This window comes from Gossypium raimondii, chromosome 10, assembly GCF_025698545.1.
Source record: "Gossypium raimondii isolate GPD5lz chromosome 10, ASM2569854v1, whole genome shotgun sequence".
In the NCBI taxonomy this organism is placed as follows: domain Eukaryota; kingdom Viridiplantae; phylum Streptophyta; class Magnoliopsida; order Malvales; family Malvaceae; genus Gossypium; species Gossypium raimondii.
In genome coordinates this window covers 4,389,108-4,411,593 of record NC_068574.1, presented here as the reverse complement: position 1 = coordinate 4,411,593, position 22,486 = coordinate 4,389,108, and the positions used below count along the sequence as shown (strand labels likewise).

Here is a 22,486-nt window from a genome sequence, read left to right as displayed (position 1 = left end):
GAATAATAGTTTGAGGATGTTTAATCCAATTAACCCAAAATGAAAAGGTCAATGCTTCGGACATAAGTAGAATATCTCGGTCCCTTCTTACAAAGTCTTGAAGCCCAACTTTGAATTTTGTCCTTACACAACAAAAAAATAAAAATAAAAAGTAAAAAATGCTTAAAATTCTGATTTGCTACATTATAGTCTACAGTTCGAATCATGTACCCACGTTAAAGAGTGTCGCTTTTTCCGCCAAAATAATATGCATCAGCATGTTAAAAGAATTCGAAAAAAAAAATTTTAAAAGATATTTTTGACTCAATTTTGTACGTTGTGAGATTAGATATAAACATACCCAGGTTTTTTTTTGGTGTATAGATACAATTCAAGGCTTTCTTTCAGGTGTTCTGTTCATACAAATTTGTTAAATATTTTAACAAAAGGGGTTCTGGTTTTCTGATATCGAGAACCAGGTGCTCATGATCAAGAACAAGGACAATAATTTCATCGATTTGTTGGTTTTTTGGTAAAGAAATCTGTTCTGGGTTGGGGGAGCTTTTTTTTTTTTTTCGTTCACCTTTTTACCAACTTTTTAAAAAAAATCATATAACGGTTTGTTTACGTACGTGGCAAGAATCTATCGGTTGGCTGTTTCATTCTTTGAAGAGGTTGACATTGATTGACGACGTTCTGATTGGCGGTTCGAGGTAAAGGTGGTTTTTTTAATCATAATAACACCTGAGGCGCGTATGATTTTGTTGGTTTTATTGTGTGTTGGGGAAGGAAAAAAAATTGATTTTGTTGATTTTTATTTATTTATTGTTTTTGGCTGCTATGAGGAAATGATAATTATATTTGCTGATATTTGGGTGGATAATGAGATTTGTTTTAATTAACGCGTGGGAGTGATTGATTGACAGATAGCTATGAGTTGTTTCATCAGAAAGGGTGTTCTTTGATCTTATTTATAGTCACTGAGGATCAGTTTGTTGGCCCTTTGTAAGGTTTCCTTCATTGCAATTCTTGTGAATTTTGCTCTACTAGTTTTTGGCTCTGGAATCTGTAGATTGCAGAATTTTAAGGTACGTTCATGGAAATTATGAACTTGTTTTAGTTTATTTGAGCATTGATTTGGATTAGTCATTTGCTCTGAGAAGGAAAAGTGAGAGTTACTTTGATAGGTGGATTGGTGGACATAATAGTTCGCTATCTGTTCGTAGAAATTCTGAAATTGTATTGTTGCTGTTGGTGAAAGTATCTTTTGGGTGAATTGCGCGGTACATGGTTTATGGTTCGATATGAGTGTCGAATGAAGATAACATCATGAGTAGGGGCAGTAGGATTGTTTACAGATGGATCCTCCTAATAAGAGATTTTCCGAGATAGTTGGTTTAGTAAAGTCGTGGCTCCCTTGGCGAACAGAGCCTGATGTATCGAGGGATTTTTGGATGCCTGATCATAGCTGTAGGATGTGCTATGAATGCGATTCTCCGTTCACATTATTCAACCGAAGACACCATTGTAGACTCTGCGGCAGGGTTTTCTGTGCCAAGTGTACGGAGAACTCGGTTCCTGCGCCATCTGATGATCCAAGGATTCCACGAGATGAGCGGGACAAGATTCGGGTTTGTAACTATTGTTTCAAGCAGTGGCATCAGGGCATAACTGCAGTTGATGATGGAGTGATGGTGCCGACTCAGGATGTCAGTTGTTCTCCTTCAGCCACTAGTTTCCTCAGCACTATTTCCAGTGGAACTGCTCACAGTAGTTTTAGTCTTAGCTCTCTACCATATCCTGCTGGATCATATCAACAATTTCAACCGAGGTCTATTCTTGTTGCCCATCAACTGTCTGCAATTAATAAAAACATTGATAGGCCCATAAAGATAGCACCAAAGAGGAGCAATGATCTGACAACTGATGCAGAAGATGCATCTTCAAGCCAATTTGAGTTTTCATTCCACAGGTGAGATCAAAATGTCTTGCAGTCTTGATCGCATTTTCCTTTTTTTTTTTTGTTTCGTCTATCACTCAGCATAACTTGAAGTTGGACACCTAAGTATGGATGTACTTTTGCAGCTTTACCCGCGCTATCGTGCTTTTTCCCCCCATTTTTTATTGTTGCTATCTACCGAATAGGTTTTTTTAGGAACAGAAACAGAAAAGGGAAAGGAAGAACTAGTAGTAGTCATTAAGAAGACCTAGTGGAAGAGTTGGAGACAGAAGGAGGTCTTAATGTTTTTTCTGTTTCCTGTTACTTACTTGTTGCTTGCTTTTCTTGTGGCATCAGGAGCGATGATGAGGATGACGAGTTCAGCTTTTATATGTCTGATTGTGACACGAAGCATCTCTCTCTAGAAAGCGGCTATCATACTCCTTTTGAATTTGAGGATATTAGCAATGATGACGGGTCATTTAAATTTCATCCCAATAAAGAAAATATTGAGTTCAAAAGTGTAAGCTGTTCTCCAAGAACCCACGCTTTCCCTTCACCAGCTTTGGAACGAATATCACAGCTTGCGAAGAAAGATGAGCGGGAAGCTGATGATGAATGCAAAGCATCATCTTCGGATGGTCCTATAGATTTTGAAGATAATAAACTTCTCTGGCTCCCTCCTGAACCCGAAGATGAAGAAGATGATAAGGAAGCTTCTTTCTTTGATGATGATGATGATGATGGAGATTGTGATGTTACAGGAGAGTGGGGATTTCTTCGCACAAGCAGCTTTGGAAGTAGGAAGACTCAGTTTAAGGGTAAGTCGAGTGAGGAGCAGAAGAAAGCAATGAAGCATATAGTTGATGGACATTTTAGGGCTTTGGTATCTCAGCTTTTACAGGTTGAGAACCTTCCTGTGGGTGATGAAAATGATAAAGAAGGCTGGTTAGAGATCATCACTGCTCTTTCATGGGAGGCTGCTACGCTTTTAAAGCCAGACAGAAGCAAAGGGGGAGGGATGGATCCTGGTGGATATGTTAAAGTGAAATGCATAGCTACTGGACGTCGCTGTGAGAGGTAAATGTTACACAAGACGATATATGTTTTTATATTGACTGATTATGCCATTTGCTCTTTTGAAATGCATGATACGAACACACCAATTCAGTTTCAACTATGCTATGATTGTCAATATCTTCTTTTTCTCTTTCTGATTTTGCTATGGTTCTTATAGCATGATTGTCAAAGGAATTGTTTGCAAGAAGAATGTTGCTCATCGACGAATGGCTACAAAAATGGAGAAACCTCGGTTGTTGATCCTTGGTGGAGCTCTTGAATACCAGCGAGTGTCTAACCTACTTTCAAGTTTTGATACTTTGTTGCAGCAGGTGGTTCATGTTTATATGTTTCTTTCCGTTTAGGATTATTGCCTTTTGTTTCAATGAGCTTTTATGCTTTTCTTTTTCCCCTTCTAAATTCTATTTTTGGCTTCCTGTTTATTGCTTTGACATCTTTATCCAGGAAATGGACCATTTGAGGATGGCTGTAGCAAAGATACTTACACAGCAACCCAATATCCTTCTGGTAGAGAAATCAGTTTCTCGATTTGTCCAGGACAACCTTCTTGAAAAGAACATATGCCTTGTTCTCAATGTCAAGAGGTCATTGTTAGAACGCGTTGCACGCTGCACAGGTGCTCAAATTATCCCTTCAATTGATCATCTCTCTTCTCAGAAGATGGGTTACTGTGAAAAGTTTCATGTTCAGAGGCTCGTGGAAGATCTTGGTTCTGCTGGACAAGGAGGAAAGAAATTGACCAAGACATTAATGCATTTTGAAGGCTGCCCAAAGCCATTCGGTTGCACTGTAAGTTATCAAAAACTAATAAGAGTAGATGAAATTAAAATTTACACTGGAATTTTTTGGTGATAATATTTCTTTTCACAACAGTGTTGGTTTATATTAAATTTGCAAAAATGGATCATTTAACCAGTCTAACTCTGTGTGCGTGTGTATTTGCTTCAGATATTACTTAGGGGAGCAAATGGAGATGAATTGAAGAAAGTCAAGCATGTGGTCCAATATGGAATTTTTGCAGCTTATCACTTGGCTCTGGAGACATCATTTCTTGCTGATGAAGGAGCCTCTCTGCCGGAGTTGCCTTTGACTGTGGCACATTTGGATAAACCATCAAACGTGGCGAGGTTCATATCAACAGTTCCTGGTTTTGCTTTTCCTGCCAATATAATGTCCCAGGAACAACAAACAGCTAATAGTATTTCCTCTTTAGATCTACCATCATCAAATGTCTTTAGTAACTTTCAGAAGATAAAAAAAACTCCACCATATTATTTACCTAATGGTACAAGCTTGTTGTCTTCAAGCGCACCCCCTTTAGAATTCACTGCCCTTCCACTATCCACTTCTGGAAAAGATATCTCAGATGCATTTTCCAAGGAAAATGATATGGACACCAAAGAATCTTCAATGATGGAAGCTTTTGTGGAGAAAAGTCAGGGTTTCTTGAATAATGATCTCACTTCTAGTAGTGTTGTACCATTAGAATCTTCAGGGCTAGTTTTTAGTGCACACACTGACCAAGAGAATCATAACAAAGCAGTTGAAATTCAGTCAGGTGATTCAGAGTCATCCTCTATGCAACAAGATAGTAATAACCTTAATAACTGTCCTGAGGAGCCAAAAACTTTGAAAGAAGAATTTCCGCCATCTCCCAAAGACAATCAGAGCATTTTGGTTTCTTTATCATCTCGAAGCGTGTGGAAAGGGACTGTCTGTGAAAGACCCCATCTCTTTCGAATAAAATATTACGGCAGTTTTGATAAACCTTTGGGTCGGGTTTTACGGGATGATTTATTGGATCAGGTAAACATTTTTTCCTTGCATTTATATATTGCATTGTACAAACCCCAGCAGTTCTTTGAAACTGAGATTATTAATTTTTCAGAGTTACCGATGCCATTCATGTGACTTGCCTTCGGAAGCACACGTTCATTGTTATAGTCATCAACAAGGAACCCTCACCATATCTGTTAAGAAACTCTCTGAAGGTTTCTTATCTGGTGAAAGACTGGGCAAGATCTGGATGTGGCACAGATGCATGCAATGTCCCAGGGCCAATGGCTTACCTCCGACCACTCGGAGAATAGTGATGTCTGATGCTGCTTGGGGTTTATCTTTTGGGAAGTTTTTGGAGCTTAGTTTTTCAAACCATGCAGCTGCAAGCCGGGTTGCAAGCTGTGGCCATTCTTTACATAGAGATTGTCTTCGTTTCTACGGGTAACATCCGTTTTCTATATTTGTTTTATAGTTATTAACCGAGTATCATATATGTACAAACAGTTTCCTCGTTAAGAATGTGCTACAACTTCCTTGACCCATGATTATAATTAACCACATTGTGTCATTAATTATTGGTGTATAGTTTGCTTGAGTTAAAATCAACCTTTTTGGCCGTACAAACTCGTTGGTCAATGATATCAATAATAGAATAGTATGAGTGCTCTTGAGAGATTTTTTGAATGTTCTAATGAACTGGTTATGAATTTTATATAATTTATTGAATGACATAAATCATGACTTGGCTTATATAATAGCAGGAATTATAAGTGATTAAAAAAGGAAAAACTCCATCTATTATATTCCTCTCTACTCACTGTTTAAATATCTGTAGATTTGGGAGAATGGTTGTTTGCTTTCGTTATGCTACAATCAGCGTCCATTCTGTCTACCTTCCACCCTCACAAGTTAGTTTTGACTATGAGAATCAGGAATGGATACAAAAAGAAACAGATAAGGTGCACGGATATATTTGGTTTTTTGAAGTAGCCGATATAGATCTCTCCGCATGTTAGTAATCTAATCTTATTATTGCAAGCAGGTGGCTGACCGGGCAGAGCATATGTTTTCCGAAGTACTCAATTCCCTAGGTAAAATTACAGAAAAGTTAATTGCCACAGTGGCACCTCATGGTATCGCAAAAATGCCTGAGCTGAGACAACAAACTTCTGAACTTGAAGGAATATTACTAAAGGAGAAAACGGAGTTTCAGGTGAGACTTCCTTAACATGTTTTACATTTTTGCTTTGTGAATTATCTGGACCATGTAATATGAATGAATATGACTGCTGATGATTCAGGCGATAAAATATCTGTTAGAAAAATGCTATGTCCGTATTTTGTGAACTATTCATGTTTAGATATCTGCAACTGTTATTTTGAAAAGTTCATGTGGAATGGAACCTTTAAAAATGGCTAATTCCCTTGCTTCCATTAGTTTGAGTTGAAAGATGACTATAACTGAAAAGCAAATGACATATATTCATTTCTATATTTAGTGTCTGGTTTCTTATTGTTCTTGGACTTGGTTTAGGAATCGTTGCAAAAGGCTTTGAAAAGGGAAGTCAGAAAAGGGCAACCTGTTATTGACATTCTTGAAATTAACCGGTTGAGGCGGCAATTACTTTTCCAATCTTATATGTGGGACCACCGCCTGGTTTTTGCTACCAATTTGGAAAACTACAGCCTTCAGGACAGTGTCAGCGATTCGACTTCAGGACATGAGGACAAATCCCCAACTGGTGACGAAAAGCTCAAAGACATCGATATGCTGGAACTTGGAAAAAGCAATGAATGCTCTGACCAAAGAGAACTGAATGGCAGCACCAATTGGTCAGACCTGATACATCAAGAACCAAACACGAGTGAAAATTTAAATCCAGTATCTGAAGACTGTGGTAATCTTTCTGATAGCCACAGCATGTATGACCGACTGGATTGTGAGAAACCTATGGAAAATGTTCGCCGGGCCTTGTCTGAAGGCCAGTTTCCTGTCATAGAAAATTTGTCAGATACCCTTGATGCTGCTTGGACTGGCGATATTCAGCGAGCAGCAATACTAGCTATGCAACTTTCGTGTTCTCTTTCTGATTCTGCTGCTTTTGATATTGGTGCTGTAGATGCAGTAACAGAGGGGTTAGATTTGGATGTCCACTCTGAAGAAAAGATTGGGCCAAAAGTTTCTCATTCTCTTTCACCAGCATTGTCCACTAAAGGTTCTGAGAATTTGGAAGACGCTGTAAGCTGGTTAAAAATGCCTTTCTTAAGCTTCTACCGTTCCTTGAACAAAAACCTTTTAGGCAATGCTTCTAAGCTCGATACATTGAGTGAGTATGATCCAATCTATGTTTCTTCGTTTAGAGAGTTGGAAATGCAAGATGGGGCTAGATTGCTTTTGCCAGTGGGTATTAACGACACTGTTATTCCTGTTTATGATGATGAGCCCACAAGTATGATATCATATGCTCTAGCATCATCCGAATATCATTTCCAGGTAAGTGATGAAGTGGATGGGCCTAAAGAAAGTGGGGATTTAACAGCTTCAGTATCTTTAACGGATTCAGTGATTCAGTCGTTACTTTCTGTTGATGAGATGAACTTAGATCCTCATAGAAGTTTTGGTTCAACCGATAACCAAACTGGATCTCGCAACTCGAATATGGACCCACTTTCATCTACAAAGTCTTTGCATGTCAGGGTATCTTTTGGAGATGATGGATCGTCTGACAAAGTGAAATATACTGTTACATGCTATTATGCGAAGCGATTCGAAGCATTAAGGAGAATGTGTTGCCCATCAGAGCTAGATTTCATAAGGTCTTTGAGTCGTTGTAAGAAGTGGAGCGCACAGGGTGGCAAGAGCAACGTTTTCTTTGCAAAAACCTTGGATGATCGGTTTATCATTAAACAAGTCACGAAGACAGAGTTGGAATCATTTATAAAAATTGCATCTGGATATTTCAAGTACTTGTCTGAATCAATTGGTTCTCGAAGTCCGACATGCCTGGCAAAGATTCTCGGTATTTATCAGGTGCTTGTTCCTATGCCTTAAGATGCTCTAATGCTACATATCATCATTAATATATAGGATAAGCAAGACAAAGTCCTAAATTTGATCATCAGTTAAAGAAGCTGGAACAGTCCATTCCTGACATTTTCTTTAATATTTGCTCCCATAATTTCTTATAAATGCCCCCAATAACTGTAAGCTGATCTCAAATTTACCCTTTTTACCTTCGTACTTAATCTGCTTGTTTTGTTTAATATGTGCCGAGAAAGAAGATCGTTTTGGATAAATAAACTATAAGCTTACATATTGAGCCTCTCCTGTATATAACCTTGAACCATTACGAGAGAATAAATAGTTTAGATATGCATAACCATGCAATTCTTCGCTTTGCCAGTTGAACAGATTTGGCTGTCATTACCACCTAGAAGTCTGCTACTGTTAGTAGTCCACTAGGAAGTTAATTGAATGAAACCTTTGGTTTTTCCTTTTTCTTTTTTCACTTTTTATAAATGGCACATTGCACATATTTTCCGTGATCGTTATTTACTTCTTGTTTTTGATTTATGTTTGTAAGGTTACTGCAAAGCATCTTAAAGGTGGGAAAGAGGCAAAGATGGTTGTTCTGGTAATGGAGAATATTCTGTTTAGAAGAAATCTCACTCGGCAATATGATCTCAAAGGATCTAGATCTCGTTATGTTCCCAGCTCTGGTGGAAGCAACAAGGTTCTGCTAGATCAGAACTTGATTGAATCAATGCGGACTTCCCCGATTTTCGTGAGTAGTAAAGCAAAGCGGTTATTGGAAAGAGCAATCTGGAATGACACTGCTTTTCTTGCAGTAAGTTTTAGACCTTTGCTTGTGTGCTTGGGCCTCGAGCTCCATCTGCATGACATGCATTTCTAGTTTAGATTACCCAAAAGTGCACAGCATCCCGTTTTTCTCATTTCTTTATCTTTTCGACCATGCAGGCAAGCGATGTGATGGATTACTCGTTACTGGTTGGAGTGGATGTAGAGAAGCAAGAGTTAGTTGTCGGAATTATTGATTTCATGAGGCAGTATACCTGGGACAAGCATCTCGAAACTTGGGTGAAAGCTTCAGGCATTCTCGGTGGACCAAAGAATGCATCACCAACCGTAATTTCACCAAAACAATACAAGAAAAGGTTCCGGAAAGCAATGGCAACTTATTTCCTAATGATCCCAGATCAGTGGTCTCCTCCTCCCAGTTCTGACATATCTCTGTCAGATAGAGGCGAAGAGAACGAACAACACGAGACCTCCATTAAGTGATTTCAGGAGCGAAAATCTGGGAGTTTGAACTCTCCCATTCTGTTTTTATTTTTTTTGTTAATATGATTGGTTTCCATTTTTTCCATTCTTTTAGAGGGTAATTTTTGTTTTACACAACAAAAGAGAAGTTACATTAAAAATTTTTGCTAGGCTTTTCAAAGCCATGGGAATTTCTGTCAGAGGTCAAATATTTAATGACCCCTGCATGAATTTTTTTTGTACGAAATATTTATTCTTGTATTTAGCTTATAGATAATATATTAGACTCTTTTGTGAATCTTGGTATACAATAATTGATTGAAAAACTAGCCTTTGATTACATTATGTAAAAACAAAGTGATTGATTACAAGAGACTTTTTTTTTTTCTTACAAGAGTTCTTTTTACAGTCTGTAACAATCATTCCATGAAATCTGGTAAGAACCAGGCTTCCATTGCTAAAATCATTACACTTGGGAATCATCTTTCACAGTGATAACACCTTCATTAGCACTGCTTAATCCTCCGTCATTAACGATTTGAAGCCATCTATCTTGAAGAAGATCAAGGATCTCTGCATCTCTGGATTTCAGTTCAACAATGACAAAAACTGGTCAGTAACATGAAACATGTCATAACATAGGAAGTTAACTATTACAGGGTTTCTCACCTAAGATGATAAAATGTTCGTTGATGAAACCGAGGGCCCTCATCGTATCCTTCACAAACTATTTCACCATTTTCATCTTCATAACAGATTAATCCCTGAGACTGGTCCTCAAAAACCTGTTTGAACCAAATCAAGCAGACATTCAAACACCGATAAACATGGAAGACAAGGTTTTTGCCAGTTATGTCCTGAAATACTAAACAAAGAAAAGTAAAACAAAAGAAGAGGTAATCGTTGACCTTGTTTTTCTTGGAGAAGGATCTGATCTGAAAAGTGGGTTTTTTGTTGTTAGGAACTTGGTTGTGTTTAAGCATCGCAATCTTGTTAACATGTTTTACAAGTGAAGTAGAAGCTGTAACTGGAACATGAAGAGGAAAGGAGCTTGTTAAAGACATTGATTTCATTTCTCATACTACAGATATAAGGGAAAGGAAGGAGTAATGATGATTAAGACAAAACATGGGGATTAAAGTCTGCAAAGAACATACTTTTAAACAAGCTATTGATTGGTGTGTGATTGCTTATCATATGCTGACAACATGGAACATTATAACTTTGTATTAAAATAAACACAATGAGATGGCATCTAAGTTTTTAAATCATTGAGTTGGTTTATATTATAAAGAACTATAATAGTTGTGGTGTTAAATTAGAAGGAGTCAACTAAATACTAGGTTGTGGATATTGCAGGCGACACGTCAAGGTAAAACTGAAATATTTATTGGGATGAATTTCTCCATTATCTGCTTTAACCAGCCAATCACATTTGATCTGAGTGTGCAAAGGCAGGCTGGCTTTTGATTCAATTCCAGATTTCCCATTTTATGGGCTTTTATTGTGGATCTTATGAATAGTACACTGGTTCATGGTTTAAGCTTCTTTTACCTTGTTTAGCTATCCGTACGGCTTTCACATGGCACAGTTTATATCAAGTCAAATTCCAATGGCAGCAGTTTCAAACACCACCACCACCACAGATTTAGATGTTCGGAGTGGGAGTGAAGTGAGTGACAACACAAAAGGAGAGTTTTGGTTTTGGAAGGTGCCTTTGGACAGCAGGTAGGGCAGGTCTTTCAGGTTCAGTGGTAGCTGAGCTTTCCTTCAAAGTGGGACGATGGTTTGAAACATCTAAACCTGTGGTGGTGTTTGAAGCTCACATTGGAATTGACTTGTCTCCAAAGTGGGTCAGAAAATTTGTCTGTAAATGGGGGTGACATTGCTTTGTCCATAAAAGCCTTGCGTTAGTCTCCGCAGGTGGTTCCTGAATCACATGAAACACACAAAATGCCGTCACCAGAGCCAAACCAGAACCCTTGACAAGAGGTCACGAACTTTTAAGATAATAAAAAAAAATTCTTTTGCCTAAGTTCACCTTCTGATAGACTCCCATTACATTATTAAAAAAATATGAAATTTATTAAATTATAATTTAGTGCGTCTAGATAGAGACATTCAATTAAAAATACTAAAATGGATATTAATGAATTAGGTTTAGACCTGTTGCCATATTTTATAATTTGGATAATTTACAAAAACAGTCACTTTTGTTTGTCTCATATTACATTTTAGTCATTTATGTTTAAAATGTAACGTTTTAATCACTTATGTTATCGTTTTTGTTACGAAGTGGTCACTTTGTCGTTAAGCTCCGTTACCTCCCTAACAACAATCCTACGCGATAGTCCAAATGAGTTTTAAATGCCAACTTGCATTTCCAATTGGGACGAGAACAGATTTTTAATTAAATAAGTTTAATTAATTAAAAATTTTAAATTAATAACTCTTTTTTCTTTTAGTTTTCTTTTCCATTTTGACTAAAAAACTATTATCATCTCAGTTAGACATCCAAGTTGGCATTTAAAACCCATTTGGACTGCCACGTAGGATTACTGTTAGGGAGGTAATGGAGCTTAATGACGAAGTGACCACCGCGTAACAAAATTATAACGTAAGTGACAAATGTAACATTTCAGACATAAATAATTATAGTTTATCCTTATAATTTTAAATAAATTTTTCAAGGGATCAAAAGATCGATATATCTTAAAGGTGTATTAAATTTTTCAAAATTTGAAAAATAAATTTATTTGTTTGGGTAAATATATCGGAGAATTTTAAAATTTTGAGTAATTTCAAAAGTAAATTTTAATATGAATTTTAAAAGTTTTGATTTTTTTAAAATGCTAGCATTTTAAAATTCATCAATTCAAAATGCAATGATTTAAAATCATCATTTTTAAAAATTTGAAAGTCTTAATACAAATGAAATCCCTTCTATAAATTTCTCACCCAAACGCACCTAAAAATATTTATTTTTTTATTTTTGGTTTACCTCATGTCCGTTTTATGATCCATGTTCTAGGTTCGTGGCCGTCCCTCTCAACAATGTCGTTTCCAAGATTCGAACCTGAGTCATCCCTTTGAGAGTGCAATGTACCTTACTATTACACTCAACCACTTATCGATAAAAGTTAAAAATTTTGAAAACACCAATTAAAATATTATAATCCATACCGTATAAAACAATTGATAAAAAAAATTGGGGCAGCCTTCTTTGTCTACTACCTGTGACCGAAAAAGAAAAGACGAAGGAAAAAAAAACTCAACAACAAACACAGAATAAAAAGCAAATGTGGTATCATTAAGCTCAAATTACGCATTAGATGGGAAAAAAAAAGTGGAGCTTGGAAGTATTTGGGACATCCAACATCCATGTTTTGTTCAAGATAAACTGATTAATGATTAATTTTGTAGTTTTTAGTATTTAATTAGATATTTATAATAATTAATTTTTTATTAAAATTATTGTTATAATTAATTAATTAATTAATTAATTGAAACTTTAAAAAAATCATTGGCATGTATAACTTTAAAAAATTTCAATTGACATAAATTTTAAATTTAGCATTCAACAATTTTTACTTGTATCTAAACCTGTTCATGGGCTGGGTTACTCGTTTAGATTCGAAGGTTTGTTTGAAATTTGAGATGATTTGGGTAAAAATATTAGATCCGAAAAATGGGACTGGGAAAAAAATTAGGCCCGTTTAAAATATGGGCTAAACTCGAGCTTGAACATTCAATGCTCGAGCACAGCCCCTTTAAAGTTTATAATATTTTATATTATATTATTTTTTTATATATTATGTAATTTAGAACACGTTAAAAAATAAATCTATACTAAATATATCATACTACTCTAATGTAAACATTAAAATAATATTACGTTTGACTGTATAAAAATTTCAATAAATAAAAAATGTATAAAATTATTAAATATTAAAATAATATAATATAAATATTTTTTTTTAAATATGGGCGAGCCTAAAATGAGTTTAAGTTAGTCTTTTGCAAAAATTGGCAGGTTGGGATAAAATTTTAGACCCAAATTTCAAGCCAGATCAAGCTTAAACGAATATAAAGTATGTTAATATTATGTTTAGACCCGACCCGGCCCATGAACACCTCTACCTATACCCTTATTAAAAAATAATTCATATTATATTTAAGACAAAACACGTCAAAATTTAAATAATTCCTATAATTGTTTTAGTTATGTGTATTGAATCAAGATTACAGAGGAGAGTCTCCTTTCACATTTGTGAAAGAAAAAACCAAAACTAACGTAATTTATTATGTTGAAAGTTTATCAAATCGAGTTTTTCAGATTTTGATGCTCCAAATCATGGCCTTTGTGTTGGGTTGATTTGCTTGTAATTTTTGGGTATAAAATTTCTTTAGTTTATTTCCATTTTCTTTTCAAAAAATCAAAGCAATTTAATTCTTTCTAATTTAAAAATGAGTAAATAAGGACAATTAATTATGGCGTTAATGTTTTCTATCAATTATACATGATTTTGATTGGTAGCCTTCAAAGTTTACATATTCTATCAATTTGGTTTGAATTTAATAAATTTATCCTGCAACATTTATATAAATGTGTAAATTAAAAATTTTAAAGTTAAGGCCAAAATCATAAAATATGCAAATATCAAAGGTTAAATTTGTTACTATACCAATTAAAATTATATATAATTGACGAGAGATATTAACGTCGTGACTAATTGTCCTAAATTGCTCACTTTCGAAATTAATATAAATTAAATTACTCTAAAATTAAAAAAAATTAATTTACTTAATTTCAAAATCGAAAGAATAGAAAGATTTTTTACCTAATTTCTTTGGTTTAATAAAATGAAATGAATGTTAAAAATAAAAATAAAACTGTTTTAGCCTTTAGGAACCCATAGTTGAGGTACCTTGTGGGTCCTGGGCACTTGCAGCTATAAGCTAACCTGGGCCTATCCAAGTTAACTTCCTGTTCAATCAAAGCTAACCTGGACCACATTAGAAATATAATGTTAGATAATAAGATCTCAGCCAAAATGAATGAGAATTTAAGTCACCATATGCAAAGCTGCATTTTCCATCAATTTACTACTCTTTAATTAATTGGTCGGCCACTGGAAACGGTTTTTTTTTTAAATCAAAATCCAATATATAAAAACTCCAAACAAATTGCAATTTTTTTTTTGCTGAAAACCAAAAATAATAAAAACAAATGAATAATTAGTTAAAATATGAAAATTAAAAAATTAAAATTTCTAGAAAATTTTTAATGAATTAAAAAAAATTAACTATAGATACCAATTTGGAAAAAGAAATTAAGTGTCAAATGAAAAAGGTGGGGAAAGTATCGCAGAGGCCCCTGTACTAAGGATCAGAATGCATTTTGCCCCTTGTATTAAAAAAGAGAGTAAATTAGTCATTGTATGTTAGATCAAAGAGTAAATTGGTGTTTTTGTTAAAAAATTCATTCATTTCTACCACTAAAAACCGGCCATTGTATGTCTACATGAGATATACGTGACACGTTATACATTATTGTCTAGTTATTCGATCAACCACCCAGTTTTTAACAACATAAATTGATGAATTTTTTAACAGAAAGGAATATTTTACTCTTTAATCTAATGTACAAGGACTAATTTATCCATTTTTTGAGTAGAGGGAATCTGATTCATAGTACAGGGACTTCTATGATAATTTTATCAAAAAAGAATATAATTTAATACCCAAATCATGCTTCTTCTTCTTCTTCTTCTTCTTTTAAGCCATTTTAGAAAAAAGAAAAGAAAAAGAAAAAGAACTTGATGGTCTCATTAACCATTAATAATCTATAGCTTCCAAGTTCCACATTTTCGGTGCTTAAATACAGCTCTAATCTGTATGATGATATTTCTGCAGACCCCTATTATTAGGAACCGGAAAAACAAAGTCCAACATAAATGTATAGCCTACATATGTAACTTACATACTTTATTCAACAAAAGGTACTGAACACTTTAATACTGTATTAAGTTATTTAGCCTATGTTTACTGACATGTTTCATTAAGTTGTTTTGAATTTTCACAGAGATGCTCTTATAATTCATTATTCATCTACCTGTTGTATATTTATTTGAAAAAAAAGTTAAATCAGGGTTTGAATTTAATAATTATTTTTTTGTCTAAGTTAACTCCTGAACTTAGTAATTATTTTATATTGGGACTTAAATTAAATAATTATTTTCATGTTAAAGCGGGAAATTTTTTTAGTCCAAAATACGAGAATAATTACCAAATTCAGAATTAACTTAAAAAAACAAATGCTAAGATCATATATAAAAAAAAAGTGATTTAACCCTAAAAAGAATTGTTGCAACTCCCAACCATCCAAACTCCATAGGGTCACATTATCTTTCTCAAGAAACTGTTCTAAAAGGCTAAAACTAAAGTTAAGTCCGAATAGGAATTGAACAGAATACTTCAAAGGGATTTCATGACAATAGAGAGAGAAAGGCTTTTAAGTATTAACAGCGCTTACCTGCAATGCTAACAGCTTATGAGCCTATGAAATATGAAATGCTCATTATAAACTGAAGATGAAATCCAAAAGAAGGTTCTGAAAAATAATCCATAAACATATATATAAACCAATAGAAATGATATTTTTTTATCCTTGTCCATTTCTTTGCTTTTAGCTTAGAGAACTGATGATGACTCTCAAAGAGTCAAGGGTTCAAAGGGTTCTATTTTACTTTATATTATATTTGCGTGTGTAGTATTAAATTATGTTCACCTCCCAAAGTTCCTCTTCTTTTGATGGAGTACTATTTCGTCTCTTAGCTTATTTTTATCTAATTTCGTGAGAGTGGGACAATGTGTCACTGTTGTTTCATTTTGAAAGGGTGAGGCATTTTCAGACAGATATCAAAAGCTTTTGTTTAGTGGTTATCTAGCCCCATGTGGGTCTTATGAACAGTACATTGGTTCATGGTTTCTACTCGTGTAAGCTTCTTTTTTTTTTTAATCCTTGTTTAGCTATCTGTTCAAAAACCTTCAAACCCATCTCCTATCGCTTTCACATGCCACAGTTTATATTTAGTCATTATCATTTTCAAACATTGATGCAGCTCGGCAATTTAACTTGACCAAGTTTGCCAAAAAGAAAAAAGAAACTCAGGTTATCTTCAAGAAAAAATGGATCTTGCAAGTCCCAAATGCTTTCAAGCTCCACTTTTGTTTCCATCTAATGGGGTATTTGAGCTTAAAGATCCCATTTTTTTTTTTTGTTCTTTTGTGTTTCTTGTTTTCGTTTTCAGTCACAGGCTCACAACATGTGTGTGTTTTCATGTGATTCAGGAACCAGGGGTGGAGACTAATGCAAGCCTTTATGGACAAAGCAATGGTAACCCCTTTGCAGACACATTTTCAGACCCACTTTGTAAGCTTAATCTCAAGGAGACATCTGAGTTTGTCAAGTCATTTCCAATGGCGGCTTCAAACACCACCACTACCACCACCACCACAGGTTTAGATGTTTCAATGCAAAGGAGGAGAGGGGTGAACTCAGTGACAACACAAAGGAGAGTTTTGGAAACTCCTTGTACACCAGGTAGGCCAGTTTTCAGCTTCAGTGGTGGCAATCTAGCTAGAAAGAGCTTTCCTTCAAAATGGGACGATGCAGAGAAATGGTTAATCAGCAGCTCTTGCCATGAATCTCCTGCTCATACCATTAAGTCACTCCTTGAGTCATCAAAGGTAACTAAACAATGTGATAACTTTAAGCAACAAGCTGAAGTATTTGCTGAGAAATCAAGGGTCACTGAGGAAAAAATTACAAAGGTTGTAAAAGGGCCAGTTTCATTGGAACATCATAATCCAACCAGAGGTTTTAGTGGAATCCCAGGTTCCACTGATGTCTTTCTAAAAGGTAGTATGGTATCTAACAATTTTTTGGGTCATTATGATTGTCTTTTTCTTCACCTTTTTTGCCTTTTGAAAGCTTAATAGTACTGTTAAACTGCACCACTGTTTGCTCATTTTGCTTTTTTTAGATAAGAACAAAAAATTCCAGCTTTGAAATAAAGAATTTGGTCTTTTTTGCATGAATGATGAAAATGGGGGGTTTTGAATCAATAAAATAGTTTATTGAAAGCTTATAAATTTTGGTTAACATTGAGGAGAGCACTTAGTTTTGCTTTTGATTAATGAATGTAGATAAGTTCACGGATGAGGTAGAACCAATTTTACCAAATTTCAGATGTTCAGAGCCTTCAAGGGAAGGGTTTCTTTTCAGAAACTCAGTGAGTGAAACCATGACAGATGCAGGCACTGAAATGTACCATGATGTTAAACATAAAGATGCTGGGACAGAGATGACTCCACTAGGAAGTTCCAGAACATCTAGATGCCACACACCGTGCAAGAGCTCATCACCTGCTCGGCATAACACACCGGCTAATAGGTCAGGTCCGTTGGCATCAGGCAATTCGAATAGTTCTAATAGCACTATCGACATTTCCCAGCTGCAAGAATGTCATCTAGCTAAACTACAGCTAGGGTCTCAATACGATTCCATCACATCCAATTGGAGCTCGAGGGAAGAGGAGGAGGAGGAAGTGTCAAAGAGCCTTAGACATTTCGAAACCGGCAGTGCGTGCCGGAAAAGTGTGTCGGATTCGAGAACTCCTGCATGGGAAGAAGAGGAAAGGACTAAATGTTGCCTGAGGTAATGATGTAGAAATATATTTGTTATCATTGTCCATGTTATGTAACATATCAACAATGACTGTAATTTGGGTCACAGGTACCGAAGAGAGGAAGCAAAAATCCAAGCTTGGGTGAACCTTCAAAATGCAAAAGCAGAAGCTCAATCAAGAAAGCTTGAGGTACTTTTTTTCAATCCTTTCTCGGCCATTCAGCATGTTCCTATTCGAGCACTTTATTAAACCTTAAAGTTCAATCATCAATGGCTGCCTTTGAGCCTGAATTTCTTTTGCTGCAATATGGATATGCTCTTGACAGTTAAGACTAAAGATTTTCATGCTGCTTGGACCATATCCGAACTTATTAAATCGATATTTCTTCCTCGAGCCACTCGAAGATACATCTCATCTCTTGCTTTTCTTGACTAGCCCACCTCTGCTGGAGTGTCTTCCCTCAATTGAATATACTTTTATCTGCATGCTTCAACCTTAAAATATATAAATGAAGAAAGCTAAAGTCATCAAGTCCCTATTTTTATATTGCAACCCGTGGTAGTTGTAACTTGTAATTCCATGTGAAGTTCCAGCATTAAAAAATACATGGGAAATTGAAATGTTTACTTCATCTAAGTTGTCTCCTACTTGGAAGCTTGGTTTTTAGCCATTGTTGAAAATAAGCTCTATAGGGCATTTAATAAAGGACCATGTGACAATGATCCCATTAATGTACTGACATATAATGTTGTGAACTGAACCCTTTTGCAGGTGAAAATACAAAAAATGAGATCAAAGTTAGAAGAGAAATTAATGAAACGAATGGCGGTTGTTCATCGAAAAGCCGAAGAATGGAGAGCTTCAGCCCAACAGCAACATGCTGAGCAAATGCAAAAGCCAAACAACATTCTGATTAGTAACCGAAGTAACTTGCAATTTTCAGGCAACATTTCATGTGGTTGTTTCCCTTGCAATAACAGCAGCTAATCCAATGTCCCATTGTGTGTAATCCCAAAACCCCATTCTTGCAAAGCTTTTTCATGTAAGAAAAAATCACATCAGCAATATTGTTGTCAACTGTTGGCCTGAAAATGGGATCATATCCGAAAATTTTCTCCATTTCTGATATAAAAGTAGTACAGATATTGTTATGCTGCCAATAACTTACCATTGTTGTGCCATTTCATTTGCCTTTTATCTTCGAATTATGTTGTTGGTGACCCACCCCAGGATTAAGGAACTTGTCTTTTTATGTATTTTTTTTTTGGGGGAGAAGCACAAGGATTAAGGAACTTGTCTGGTAATGCAGCCTCTGTGGACCAGAAGCTTTAGGATATTATTACTCTAGAGTTTGGTCGAGTGATGAACATAGTCTCAACTAATTAAGGACCTATGACAGCCATTAAACAAATGCATCACAATTGTTTAAGAATACCAATGGGAGGAATGAAAAAGGGAAGTCTACCAAGTTTTGTCTAAGTTGTTTTTAAAAGCAAAACGGGAACTGAAGTCCCATACAAACAAAAGCCAGTAAAGCTATAGATACAGTTAGATTGAATAGAGAGTGGTAGAGGATCTTGGTCTTGTATCAAAGCTTGGAAAGATAAATAAACCTAAACTTTATCACGAAGAATAGGAACTTTTATTGCTTGAATCAAGCCTCCTGCCTAAAATGGCAACAAAGAAAAGATTTGGCACGTTATATCAACCTTCTCAGCCAATGGTACACTCAACCATCAATTAACATACAATTAAACCTCAAACAAAATCGAATTCTTACAAAAACTCAATGATCTATTAATTGATTTATAAAACAATTTCTTTAGAAAATAGTTTTTGGTTTACAATCTTAAACTTTTTTTTTCTACTTTATTCTTAAACTAATACAATGAACGAAAATATCGATAAAAGTAGTATTGAGACCTACTAGGAGATAGATTGCATTTTGTCCCATTTACTAAAAAAATAAGTAAATTAGTCTCTATACATTAGATTAAAGAATAAAAAGGTCTTTTCTAGTAAAATTTTCATCAATTTCTACGATTAAAAACTGATGTTTCTGACAGAATAATCAGACAATTACATGTGGCATGCCATGTGTATCTCATTTTAATACACATGGACAATTTTAACCGTAAAAATTGATGAATTCTTTTTTACAGAAGAATCAATTTGTTCTTTGATCTAATGTATAAAGACTAATTTACTCATGTTTTGAAAGAAGAGAACAAAATGCAATCCACTCTTAGTACAAAAATTTCTGTAGTATTTTTACCGAAAATTTCTTATTAATGTTACATTTGAAACATAAATACACATAAATTTTGAAACTATGCTCTCTTTTTTTTCTTTTTTTTTTTGTCTTTTTATTGTTGTCTATGTCTGAATCATCAGCCTTTGTATACACTCCCCATGTTGCAGCTAAATTACAATAAGCCTATTGCTCAGCTTCACCCCATTCGCGGTAGAGTATGGACTGGCAACGGCAGCCACAGTATCTTAGGCAAAGATATGGTAAATGTCATGGAGCGCAGTTTTTTCGGATCCAAAAGAACAAGTTACTATTATCACGATAAACACCCAGAAAAAACAACACACACAAAAAACCAAAGCAGGCAAAAGCAGTAGTTGCAGAAGAAGCACAACACATCTGACACTACCTAAGCCTATGATCTAGAGATTAGCTAATTGCATGTGTCCATCGTATACTGTCACAACTTGCAACTTTATGATACATCTGTTCCTTTTTAACGATTAACAGTAATAAGTTAGATGCCATTGTTTTTTCAAAAAAAACAAAACAGAATTAGATGCCATTGTTAAGCTTGAAGAAGAACACCAAGCAAAATTTTCAAACTTTAATCAATTAAAATATGAGAGTAACCTTTTTGGTAAACTGTAGAATTATTCACCCAATATTAATTTCTTTCTATTTTAGTTACTAAATTATAAAAAATTTAATTTTAATTGTTTATGTTTTGATCACTCACGTTAAATGGTTCTTCTCTAATTAATAGAATAACACATTTAGTCTTTAATATTTACACATTTTATTAATTTGATCTTAATTCTAAATAATTCAATAAATTTAACTGTCTATATTTATAAATTCTATCAATTTGATCCTTAAATATATATAATTAATATTTAATATAATTAAATGATTATATATATTATGAATGCAAATTTTTGAATTTTCTTAGGAAAAAATGTGTTATCCTTGGAGAATATGTTAGCCGTGAAAATTAGATTTAAATAGAACGTTTAAGCAATTGGCTATAGATTTAAGTACGATCCAGCGAACATGTTGGTGTGGGATTGATGGTCGCATTGTATGGTTTTTTGGGAAGAGGAGAGCGTGATAGTGGATTTAGCTCCATGAACTGCAAACTTCCTGGCCATGTTTATCAAGGGGATTTGATGGACTCCTCTTATGATAACTGCGTAATTTTTTAAATTTTTTGTGGCATTTCTTTTATTACATTATACTATGTTCATAAATATATTATTTATTTATATATTTTATTTATTATGTATTTAGAGAATAATTAGAAAAAAAAGTAACTTAAAGTTTATTTTGGGTAAATTTTTGAGTTTGGATTTTCAATACAGGTATAGTAATTTCAGTATTTTGGTCATAACTTAATTTATGAAATTTTGTTTTGATCTCATAAATTCGAAGAAAATTGAAAGATCTAATTGAATTTGTTTCACGACTCAAGCTCAAAAAATATTAAGAATGTGCCCCAAAATGATCTGGAAGTTCGATGTAAAAAATGCCAAGAAACCTAGAAAAATTTGGGGACCTAAACATAACCACCTTAATTTTATTCTGTTTTTGCGCTTTATTTTTTTTATGGAGTTCTAAACCCTCCGTTTTAGTCGAAGGATCTTCTAAATTTGAAGTTTGTGAGATCTAATTATTCTTAATTTTTTTTGTTATTTAGTATGTGCGTGTCTCCTACTTGAATTACAATTCTTCTATTTTACAACATGTTTAAAATTGTTATTTTATTTTTTAAAAGTATTTTTGACAATAATGATAAATACTATCAAAATTTTTAAAAGCTTTTTCAAGTAACTTTTAAAAGCACTTTTCAACATTAATAGTAAACTAGCCTTACGTAGTGTGTGCATTCATTCTAACTTATATAAAGCATGATTGTATGTTTGTTGGCTAGAATTAAATAAATTATCAAAAACGTAAGAAGAGATTAAATTATTAGGCGATCATCCACAATTATAATTAATTTATTAAATCACATTAAAATTATTTTATATCCTTGAAACAAAAATTTACTTTTGACTGGAGTTTTTTTTCATTGATTTTTCCCAAATCATTTTGTATGTTTTCTTTTATTTAGTTTTTGTTTTATAAAGCTCCTCACATCTTTACTTTATTTATTTTTACTTAATAAAATTATTACTGATTTTCTATTAATCTTATATCTTCAAATAAGTCTTTATTTTTGTAGAACTCAATAACCTATAATCGATACTTACAGGAAGAAAAACATTTCCAGGAGAGGGGATGTTGTTGAATCTATGGGTTCCAAAGAGAATGAGATTACCAAGTTCCCTTTTTAGTTCCAAAAAGAACACAATTTAGGGTTGGAATTTAAAGAACAGAGAATGAGAAGCTGGTAATCAAATTGATAACAGGGTCTTAAAGCGAACACTTTGGGGGTTATGAAAGTCAGCATGTTTGACTACATATCAGCCACTAAATCTTTA

General features: G+C 34.3%; 3 protein-coding genes across 6 annotated transcripts; 2 read left to right on the top strand and 1 right to left on the bottom strand.

The window, feature by feature from the left end:
- Positions 1–268: 268 nt before the first annotated feature.
- On the top strand, positions 269–9,357 carry LOC105777787 (1-phosphatidylinositol-3-phosphate 5-kinase FAB1B). Its single transcript, XM_012601248.2, has 11 exons — positions 269–1,951; positions 2,276–2,998; positions 3,156–3,309; positions 3,443–3,787; positions 3,947–4,804; positions 4,887–5,218; positions 5,613–5,736; positions 5,820–5,990; positions 6,312–7,808; positions 8,362–8,625; positions 8,757–9,357. The coding sequence occupies exons 1-11, from the start codon at positions 1,338–1,340 to the stop codon at positions 9,078–9,080; spliced, it is 5,406 nt and encodes a 1,801-aa protein (XP_012456702.1). The 5' UTR covers positions 269–1,337; the 3' UTR covers positions 9,081–9,357.
- A 16-nt stretch (positions 9,358–9,373) lies between these two features.
- On the bottom strand, positions 9,374–10,339 carry LOC105777788 (uncharacterized). 2 transcript variants are annotated; one of them, XM_052622767.1, is made up of 4 exons: positions 10,217–10,339; positions 9,968–10,086; positions 9,729–9,844; positions 9,374–9,640 (listed from the first exon to the last, which is right to left on the bottom strand). In XM_052622767.1, exons 1-4 carry the CDS (start codon positions 10,254–10,256, stop codon positions 9,526–9,528), a joined length of 390 nt encoding a protein of 129 aa, XP_052478727.1. In that variant the 5' UTR covers positions 10,257–10,339; the 3' UTR covers positions 9,374–9,525. The 2 variants fall into 2 exon arrangements, with proteins under 2 accessions (XP_052478727.1, XP_012456704.1); XM_012601250.2 differs by lacking the exon at positions 10,217–10,339 and having other exon boundaries at positions 9,968–10,205.
- A 5,570-nt stretch (positions 10,340–15,909) lies between these two features.
- Positions 15,910–18,915, top strand: LOC105778237 (uncharacterized). 3 transcript variants are annotated; one of them, XM_052621746.1, is made up of 6 exons: positions 15,915–16,058; positions 16,184–16,307; positions 16,413–16,983; positions 17,271–17,781; positions 17,860–17,941; positions 18,524–18,915. In XM_052621746.1, exons 2-6 carry the CDS (start codon positions 16,251–16,253, stop codon positions 18,737–18,739), a joined length of 1,437 nt encoding a protein of 478 aa, XP_052477706.1. In that variant the 5' UTR covers positions 15,915–16,058; positions 16,184–16,250; the 3' UTR covers positions 18,740–18,915. The 3 variants fall into 3 exon arrangements, with proteins under 3 accessions (XP_052477707.1, XP_052477706.1, XP_012457349.1); XM_052621747.1 differs by lacking the exon at positions 16,184–16,307 and having other exon boundaries at positions 15,910–16,058; XM_012601895.2 differs by lacking the exon at positions 15,915–16,058 and having other exon boundaries at positions 16,098–16,307.
- The last annotated feature ends 3,571 nt before the right edge of the window (positions 18,916–22,486 follow it).